Source organism: Chinchilla lanigera, unplaced genomic scaffold (assembly GCF_000276665.1).
Source record: "Chinchilla lanigera isolate Chin_1 unplaced genomic scaffold, ChiLan1.0 scaffold00108, whole genome shotgun sequence".
Classification (NCBI taxonomy): Eukaryota; Metazoa; Chordata; class Mammalia; order Rodentia; family Chinchillidae; genus Chinchilla; species Chinchilla lanigera.
Genome location: NW_004955509.1, coordinates 4,314,739 through 4,325,149, shown reverse-complemented (window position 1 = coordinate 4,325,149; position 10,411 = coordinate 4,314,739). Strand labels below are relative to the sequence as shown.

General features: G+C 45.7%; 1 protein-coding gene across 2 annotated transcripts in view; it reads left to right on the top strand.

Moving 5' to 3' along the window:
* Window positions 1-63: 63 nt before the first annotated feature.
* Window positions 64-10,411, top strand: part of Apoo (apolipoprotein O) — a 68,253-nt gene continuing 57,905 nt past the window's right edge. For both annotated transcript variants that reach the window (XM_005407837.2, XM_005407836.2), the window contains exon 1: window positions 64-165. In XM_005407837.2, coding sequence (XP_005407894.1) covers window positions 157-165 — 9 coding nt within the window. In that variant the 5' untranslated portion in view covers window positions 64-156. The remainder of the gene's footprint in view (window positions 166-10,411) is intronic.

The window sequence follows — 10,411 nt, the reverse complement described above, 5'->3', positions numbered from 1 at the left end:
CTCGGCCACATCGAACTGGCGGTACGGCCTTCACTCACACCGAAGCCGGCGAGCGGTCGGGAGAATTAGGGCCCTACCGGGCCTCCGTAGTCAACTTTCTATAGTAGGCGGGACCAAGGCCGGGGTGACCCAGCCGGAGCCGCCGCTGCCAGAGACATGTTCAAGGTGAGAGCATGGAGCCGGGTCACAGCTGTCACCCCCCCTTCCCGGCCTCCCGGATCCCTCCCCTCCCTGTCGTGGGGCCGCCCGGGGGCCCAAGTCCGCCTCTCCCGGAGACTTTTCCCGCCTTCGGGCTGGCTGCGTTGCAGCCTTGTGTTTCATTCACACATCTGTTTGGGGCGAGTGGCTGCCGGGCGGAGGTGTGAGACCTCGGGGTGGGTGGGGTTGGCCGTTTGGGCCGTGATCTCCTGAATAAAACTTTCAAAAGTTAAAGTACCTCTCCGAAGTACCCACCTCCTGGGCTGTTGCCCTCTTGGGGTCGTGGGTAGGGTGAGGTCGGCTCAGGACTCTGCTGCGTTTGGGGCTTTCGTTGCTTGGCAGAGTCGGGTTTCAGAACCTGGAATGTGGCTGGGGGAGGGTCACCTTCGGAGAAGCTGTGGCGGGGTGCGGGCCCGTGGGGGGGCCGGCCGGCCTGGGAATGCTACGGGAGGAGGGAAGGTGGAACTCTGCCCTACTCTCCCGGGTGAGCATTATTCATAGCGACGAGAGCCCTTCCTTGCATTTCCTAAACACGTGTCCTTGGAAAGAAATGGACTTCTGCAGTGAAGACTGTTTCGAAAACCTGCATTTTAGCGTAAAGCCACTGTTTTACTCTTTTGGAGAGTATACGTTCAGTCATAAAACCAAGTCACGTGCTGCCAAAAATTAATGCACAAAATCGAGTCTAAGAAATAATAGCGTCCATAAAATATTGCTGATGAAATCTTTTTTCTGGTTCAGGGGATCTGAACCTAGGGCCTTGTGCATGCAAGGCATGAACTCTACCACTGAGCTACATCCCCAGCGAAATCTCTTTAACTGTGTTGCTCGTTTAAAAGTTTCATTAAGCTGCAGTGTGCTTTGGGCCCATTAGTAAAGGCTGTAACGTCAGCCTAGCATTGCCACTTTCTTGCTGTGTGACCTTGGACAAGTCACCTACCCTCTGTGCCTGTTGGTGAAACTAGGGTAATAACCTTGTAGGGTTAGGATTAAATTGGTATGTGTAAAGCACTTGGAAAAGGGCTTGGAATATAGAAATGACATCTAAGTATTTGCTTTTAATTGTTTTCAGGCAACTCAGTTTCGTTGTGAAAACAGATCCTATTTGCAACCTGCATCCATTTAATAAATGTGTTACACACTTACTGTGTTTTGGGACGTCAGCTCTTTTAGGCTTACGTTGAGGAGGAATATACTGGAATTAGTTTAACTATGTGGGTACTGGTAATGTAGTATGGTAGTAGAAAGGACAGTGGAATCTCACCCTAATTAAGGGCCCTTATCTTTGGGGCCTCAGCTCCTTAAAGAGCCTATTTGTTTTTTTGAGACAGGGTCTTGCCATGCAGTTCAGGCTGACCTTGAACTCACTCTGTAGCCCAGGCTGGCCTTGAACTCATGGCAGTCCTCCTGCCTCAGCCTCCCAAGTGCTGGGATTATAGGTGTGCACCACCATGACCGGCAAGGGTCTGCAGAGATAGAACTTGGGGTTCCTAAACTCTTAGGGGGAAACTATTTTCACCAATCACTAACAAATGGAACACTTCTTCAGTTATCAGTATGAATTACTGCTTTACTTATCTGTTATTGGGTACTGAAACACCATAAACCAGCTTAGTTATTTCTCACAGTCTGCGGCTTGGGTGGACAGTTTTACTGGAGACTGAATCCAGTTGGTGGCTTAACTGAAAGGTGGCTTCACTCCCATAGGGGGCTCTGTGCCCCTCTGTGCCTGGCTTGGGCTTTCTCTCGTTTCCTCACTCCCAGGATGGTGCTCCCAGTGTACACACACTTATTTGCAACACATTTGCTGATGTCAAGCCGTAGGGGATACAGTAGGGGACTACACAAGGGCACGGATATGAAGTGTGGTTCAGTGGGGTGTGGTTAATATAACAAACTCCCACAGGTACAAACCATAGTACTAGCAATAATTGTCAGCCGCAGAAGTCATAGTACCAGCACAAATCACAAACACTTTCATATTGTACAACAGTTGTTGGTGCTCTCTGAATACCATTTATGCTCATCACGACTTCAAAATTATGGTAGTTGGAGAGCCCAGTGCTAGATCTTTTTAATAGGCTAATAAAGAAGCACATACACGGGTGCCTTCCTTGGTTCACAAATTTAATTCGTTCTACGATTCTGGAAAAGATGGCCACGTTCGTGTTCGTCATCCGATGCAGAGTTCACAAACAAGTTTGCCAGTGCTTCTGTTTGTCAACCAAATGTTTTACAAACAAAAGTGTTCTTGAACCGAGGCACCATGTATCACTCTATTAGAAGTTTGGGTTTAAAGAATTGCATTTTACTATAATTGATACTTTATGCAAGAGAACCCTTCTTTTGAGAAGGACTCATCAAAGAGGTTCATATCACAAAAAAGGCAAAGGAGCCCTGGGGACTTGAAGATAGTCTTCATAGATGGGACATTTAGATTTAGTTTTGAAAGCCTGGTAGGGATTTATCAGGGGGAGGAGCTGGGTTTGCATGTGTCAAGGGAGGGCTACAGTGCACTGAAGGGATTCCTGGGAAAAGTGTGCTTTTAGTGGAGCAGGACACCAAGATGTCAGGGGTAGGTGAGGGGAGAGGGGAGGCCGGGCACAGAGAAGTGGAAAAGAGTGAGGTGTAGAAAAGCAAGTGAGACGGGCCAGGAGTGCAGCTCAGTGGCGGGGTAGAATGCAGTAGGCCCTGGGGTTTGAGTCTCAGTGTTGTGGGAGACAAAAAAAGAGAAATGAAGCCAAGGGAAGAAAATTTCAAGAAAGACAGGCTATGTTAGGATGATTTGGGCTGGGAAAACCCAATTGCTTAAATAGTAGGAAAGTGATCTCACAAAATCCAGAGGAAGGATGGACTCCAGGCTCACTGGTTAGGTGGATCAACCATGTCTTTAGGGACAGGTTTCTTGGCTTTCCATGATAATGTTGATTTCCCTTATGGTTATGAGATAACTGTCAGTAACACACACACACACACACACACACACACACACACACACACACATGCGCGTGCGCGTGCTGGAGCAAGAGAAGGAAGGAGGACAAAACCCACGATTGGATTATGCCCTCCTGCTGGAGCAGACTGGACCAGTTTAGGTCAGGTGTCTGCCCTGGTCAAATAGCAGTCGGCAGGGGACTGTAAACCCCGGCTGGTTTACGCTAAGCAGGGTCTACCTTAATCACATGGAGAGGAATGAATTCATGAATGGGATGACATGCAACCAGCAATGTCCTTTTCAAGGAGGTCAGTTAGATGAGTTTGGATAAGTCTTCATTGATTTGGGCACTTTGGAAATCTTTTATGATCCTTGTACGTTTACTGATGGAAGTGAATGTTAGATTGGCATAGATTGGTGACCTAGAGATAAGTGAATGGACGCAAAGTTTACTGTTGAGGGAGCAAATATGGTAACTGGAAGGAAATGTTGGCTGTGAATTCTAGAGCTGTTTTGTGGTTGTTACATTGTCGCAGATTTGGCAGTGCTTATGGTCTAGGGAGGAATTGTGAAGAAGGGAGGTTTTATAAAAGAGAATCCTGGCTTTCCGATGTAGCTCAGTGGTAGAGTGTTTGCCTAGCATGTGCGAGGCCCTGGGTTCAGGTCCTGGCAAAAGTAAGCAGCTTTAAAAGAGGAAGAGAGATTCTTTTCTGTGAGATTGAAGGAAGAGAAGAGTAGGAGTGATCGTAGACCAGTGATTCCTAACTGAATGGTATCTTAGGATATGTAGATGCTAGAAGGGTTCTTTTTGTCTTTGCTTTGTTGTGTTGAACATTTATGCACGGAAATAGAATTCTTATGAACCTTTCCTTTTGTCACCTTTGTGTTCCTGTGAAATCAGTATGCTGAGATCTTTGGTTGGAGGCTCTCATGTGTTGGTGGGTGAATTTTGTTTCAGGATAGCAAGAGTATTAGCAAATATTTGTAATCAAATAGTGATGTTAGGTCTAGTCATTGAGAGGTAGTGCTTATCAGGTTTAAAGTGTATGTGTGACTCTTGTTGAAGTCTAGATTCTAGCACTCTGGGTGGCTAAAACAGGAGGATTACAAGTTTGAAAACACCTTGGGCAACGTAGTGATTTAATAAGATCCTGTCTGAGAATAAAAAAGGGCTGGGGATGTAGCTCAGTGCAGAGGTTCTGGATTCCATCCCCAGTATTATGTAAAAAAAAAAAAATCCCGATTCCAATTCAGTAGGTCTGTGATGGGGCTTCAGATGACCCAATTGTCAGTAGTTTCTGGGTGCTAGAGATGTGTGCTGGCCCCTCCCACACTTTGAATAACCAAGAATTGAGGCAACTCGGTAGTGGATTGGTTCTTGTTATTTTGGAATGGGTGGTGGGGATTTGGAAGAGGCGCTGACCAGGGAACAAAGAAACCAGAGGCTCTGAACAGTGCACAGCTGGGAGCCCTGCTCCGCGGGTCTGCAGAGGGCGGCAGAGCAAATGGGGGGGCTGATCTGATTTTGGGAGTTAATAGCGTGGAGCTAAGAGGACTGGGCGGAAAGAAGCTGGCAGTAGGTGTTGCTGGAAAGTACAAAGTGTGTGACAAGTTATGTGGATACATAATTAAAAACTAACCATGTATTGATTTAGCTATTCATCTTTAGGTCAGTAGGGGGCAATAGTGGATTAAAAAACACACTGGAAAAGCTTCCCAGTATTTGCATTCTGTTGTCCGAAGCGCTTTTCCCCAAACTGTTGCAGGAAGCTTGAATATAGAACATGTTTTCAATGCCTGGTCACTAGGTGCACTTTCCCAGAGCGCATTCACTTCGCACATTTATTTTATCACTGTCCAGTTGTGGGCTGGGCACCTCGCTGGGCCCGGGTGGGTACAGATGCAATGACCCAGTTCTTGGCTAGGAGGGAGCTCGCAGATCTGGCCACCCATCGGAAGTACCCAGGGACACAAATCCTTTCCAGGGCCCTGCCCGTGGTTCTGATTTAGTTCTATGGAAGGACCCAAGAATTTCTAGGATTCACAAAGCCCCCAGGCGATTGTGAAAGGTTCGTTTCAGAAGCTCATGTGCTGTTGCTGTCAGCACAGATGTAAAAAGTACATTACAGTGTGGTGGGTCTCAACCTCGACTGCATGTGAGAGTCACCTGGGAGGCTTTCAGAAGTCCAAGTGGCCTGTCTGGACCCAGACCAAGGACTTCAGAAACTCGGAGGGCCGCGTCTAGACTTCCTTCTTTGAGAATTTAGAGGAAAGGACGCCAGCAGGGGGCGCTAGAAGACTTTCTAGAGAGGGTGCTTAGGTGACCTTTGAAGCCAGGCAGACAGGTTTGAAAGGCCTTCCAGGCAGAGAAGAAAATCTTGCGCAAGGACACAGAAGTGAAAGAGTTCAGCACAGAGTTGAGTGCTTTAATTCCCTCATGTTATCTTAAAGAAATACTAAAGTTCCCTTTAGCTGCCGCCTCATCTGTAAAACAAGGACAAGACTCTCACCAACCTCAAATAGTAGTACGGGTTAAATTTCACTCACACCCGAAAGCTTAGACAGTGGCTAGCACAAAGTGCCCGAGAAATGTGAGTTGTTACTGAATTTCAGTTGGCATCCTGTAGGAGGCTGTGGCAGGGCGTTATGGTAGTATGCCATTTGGGGCTCTCCGGAAGTATTTCTTTTATTTCAAAACTTGGTTGTGTGTATGTATGTGTGTGTGTGTGTGTGTGTGTGTGTGTGTGTTTTCTTTTTGGTGTTTTTGAGACAGGCTTTCACTGTGCAGCTCAGGTTGGCCTTGAGCTCATTTTGTAGCCCAGGCAGGCTTTAAACTCAAAGCAATCCTCCTGCCTCAGCCTCCCAAGTGCTGGGATTACGGGTGTGTGCCACCACACCTGACTTTTTTTTTTTTTTTTTGTATTGGGAGTCAAATGCAGGACCTTGTACTTACCAGGCAGGTGCTTATGCTACTGAGCTATATCCCCAGCCCCAGTTTTGGTTTTTTGAGATGGGAGTCACACTATATAGCCCAGGATGGCCTTGAACTTGCAGTGATCCTCCTGCTTCAGGCTCCCAAGTGCTAGATTACAGGCACACACCACCATGCCCAGCTTCAAAACTTGATGGTTGATCAGATGTGGCAAAAGAGGGAGGAGGAGGACTCAGATATTGTCCAGACTTTTAGCTTGGAAAACTGAGTGCTTGTCAGATCTAGTTAGTCATGGAGATGAGAGAGGAGAAAATAGCTAAATTTGAGGGGAACTGATAGTTTGATTGTGAACGGGTTGTTCTTACTGAAGTGTCTGTGGACACTGAGTGGTGGTTACTCAAGGGTCTAGGGTTTTCTTGAGGGAGCCACTGGCCAGGAGTTGGGGGACCAGGAGGTGGTTCCCTGCTCACTGAGGCCTCTACTCTAGGCCTACGTTAGAGAAGGTGGCCGAGCGAAAGCTGGTCTGAGTCACTTCCTTCCTGAGGCGTAGAGGTGTGACATGTAATCAAGAGCTTACCTCTCAGAGCAGCCTGAGCAAACGTGTCCTTTCTGTAGTCCTTACCTCACACATTCTTTGGGCTTGGTGTGACGCATGTATAGCTCACTTTCCTGAAATTCATTTTCTTTCCATGTCACTAATATGTTACTAGTACAAACTGAGGAAGAGGGCTGTCATGGTCCATGGAAAAGAAAAATCATCTATGCATTAAAAAAGTACTCATTTATCCTTGAATGTTATTTTATTTATTGTTATTATTTTTGGGTTTTTAAGAAAGGGCCTTACTATGCAGTTCAGGCCTTGAACTCACTGTGTATCCGAGGCTGGCCTCGAACTCACAGCCTTCCTCCTGTTTCAGCCTCTTGAGTTCCAGGATTACAGGTGTGTGCGAACATACCCAGCTTTGAATGTTATTTTAAGAGCCACATATTTTGAAAGATAATGAAGATATTTTCCCCCTTATAATTCAAGTATCTCTGAGGGAATTCTTGAGGGATCACAAGCATATTTTTACTCAGATAAATCCATTTTTTAACGTGCAGAATTAATTGGTTGCTCCCCCCACCCCTTCTTACCCGTAGAAGTTGAGCAGTAGCCCATAAAGAGGAACACAAAACTGCCCTGCAGCTCATGGTACAGTCTGGAAGCATAGGCGAAGGTTCTGGTTGTGTCTGGTTTCTGCCTGAGCAGCTTTATGAGGTCTCTCATGGCTCAGAAACCCTGCTTACGGTGCCGGAGGGGTAGTCACCCCTGACACGTCTCCCAGGGTGGGTGGAAGGTTCACAGTGAGAAACGGGGGTGAAGAACAGTGAAGCACAGAGCAGTATCTAAATATAAAGTGTTTTCTAACCCTCCTGCGTCATATCCATCCGTCAAAGCGATCTGTGGTGCCAGGTTAGCACTGGGGGCCCAGCACTGCTGAAACAAATCCGCATCTTATTTGCAAGTGAATTCTGCTCAGGACGCTGCAGATGAAAATCTACTACTAGCATGTAAATAGCACCCTAGTTGCAGCTAGCACTGGAAGAGAAAAAAGTTGTAGATGAATAATGTCTTAAAATAATGGGGAGCTCAAAAACAAAACAGAGGTGAAAAATAGATAATTTGCTACACATTTATGATAAATCAACATGTGACCCCATGAGGCCTGTTTATGTCTGGAGACTTTTATGACCTAAATGTTTAATTTGTAACCTGTGTCTAGATGTGTTCCACACCCTGTTCTTTCCAGGCCTGACTGGAACGTCTCTGAAACTAAGAGATGAATTTTGATATTTGTATGGTACATTTCGAATTTCTGCAAGGATTGAGATGTGTCATGTAGAAGAAATCTCGGCAGCAAAATGCCTGTTTCAGAAACTTTAAAGTTGACTCTGATAGGAGAAGAAAGTGCCAAAGATTTTTTTAAATAGAGGAATTGAAAGTGTATCAGTTGATTTTCTCCAGTAATGCTTAAATGGAGTTTTACAGTTAGTTTATACAATATGAAACTTGATATAGTTATTTTTCAGGGAAAGAAGTGATCTCCATCTAACATAGATTTTAGAATTTGAAAGCTGTTTTTTACTTTGGCTGAGTTTTTCCTAATTTTGGCATAGCCCTGGGACGTGCGGGGGTGGGTGGGGGTGGACGGCTCGTCACTCTGCTGAAAACACAGCTCTCTTCGATCCTGAACCCGGCGCCAGTAAAGAGTATAATAAGGCAAAGTTTGGTATAACAAAGGACAGTGTATTTGGGGGAAAAAAGATGGAAAAAGGATAGACAGCTACCGTGAGGCGGTAGGGGGCTTCGGAGCTGACCGCCCACGAGCTCTCCTTTCACTGGGGACTGGTGTCTCTCCTAGCCCCAGGTGCGCACTTGTCCCTGTCTGCTCTGTTCCCGTGACGGCCTTTGATCCTAACCTAGGCCTTCTGGCCATTTGGTTGCTTCTTCTTTCTTTGTAACGAATAGGTGGAGGGGGAGAGTCTATTAGGAAGGCAGCTTACTTAATGATTAAGTAAAGGGGCCCTGCGTACTTGTGCATATCTGGGGCAGTACTGTACTGATGTTAAAGCGAGAACATACATACATGTGTATATGCATAGGCGTGAGTGCGTGTGTGTCTTACGTATTAAATGAGAGCCCTTAGGTGGCTGCCTCTCACCGCTCTTGCATTTTGCAGGTGGGTGAGGGGAGCTGGCTTTCCTGGTAATTGTGTCTCCTGGCACCTCTTCCAGTCTAGCTACCTGTGAAGGTAGAAACTGCTTTTAGTAAGTTTCCTTATTAATCTTAATAAAGCCCAAGGAGGCCTTTATTCTCTCTTTCCCTGCCCACCGGTCCCCCTGTCCCTACAGCTGCATGGCAGTTTTATTCAAAAACTTTAACAGTGCCAGTTTCTTAATGTGAAGCTTTTTAAACTCGCGCTCATTGTCCACTAAAAGTTGGAGAAGCAAGAAGTTAGAGCAAGGATCTTAGAGTTTTCAAAATGCTGGAAACCTCCATAACCTTGAGTGTTTGTACTTTCATGCCGCGGCTTTCTGCAGTGTGGATAGTACAGTTGTGTTTTGAGTGAATTTTGTTTTAAAGGGACTTTAAGTACAGTCGTCCTTTGCCAGTTGTGTTCTGACTCTTTGAAGCAGTGCAGTGTGTTTTATTCAAAGCCCACTCTGGCTCCTGCCGAAGGACTTCTTTGTTTGGTTCCAGCTGGGTGAGGAGCCCTCTTGAAGCTAGAGGGAGATTCTCAAGCGCAAGTTCAGCGCCCTAGTTGGGAGAGGTACTCAGTAGATGGTTTTATACCTGTTCATTCCTTTGAACCGTCTTGTTCAAGACGATGTAAGAAAATAATATAAAGGTGCTTTTTTTTTTAACTTTTTCTCAACTCCACAAGCTTCAGTCTTGTGCAGTCGCAGTATGTTTTTCCTCGTGCTGGCTGAAATGCATCTTCTGTGCTTTTGGAGGGGCCGGCCCGTGTTGCAGTGTTATCACACAGATTAGACTGGTAAGTGAGCAAAAAGTGGCATGAGGACTCCAGCAGGTTTCCCAAATTGTCTGGCGGTGGCTTACGTCACTTGACAGATACTGACTTTGAGAAAGTTGCTGTGCATAATCCAAACACTTATTTTTTTGTTTTTTTATTACTTTTTTTTACAAAGATTTCTCATCGTGAATCCAGATCATCCTCTGCTGAATTGAGTCTTGCACGTGATTGTCAAAAATGATTTTGCAGTTTCTTCTTCCTTAAGAGAAGCACACGCATAGCTGAGGGGTGGTGGAAGGCAGTTTTGAACAGAGTTGAGAGTTCCTGCCTGTGCTGCTGCGTTAGGAAATGAGACCTGTGTCTAAACACAGTTTACTTTGACGGAGTAGCTTTCCGGTTAAACCACGATTGTTACCTTCAGTTGTCTGAAAACACAAACACATTTGAAAACAAGACTTGAAGTTAACTGTTCCCCTACAATTAAGATGCTGTATGAAGAGAGAAAAAAAGATACATGTTAAATTTTTTGTAGTATGTGTTTGCATTACATGATGGTTACATTCATCTTGGGAGTTGGTGCATGTGCGTAAGACACCTTCATTCTTTTTAAGACACCTTCATTCCTTTTATTTCCCTTTCGCCCCCCCGCTTTCTCCCCACCTTCTTCTATCTCAGGGAAAAAAGATAAATTTTGAAGTTTCAGACCAGCAACAATCAGTTTCTGTCTGATGAGGAAGTTCAAAATAATTTTGGAGCCTGGTAAATTACATGTCCTCTGAGTTCCAAGTCCCTGAAACCATTACAGCCCAACTGCGTGACTCAAAACCTGCT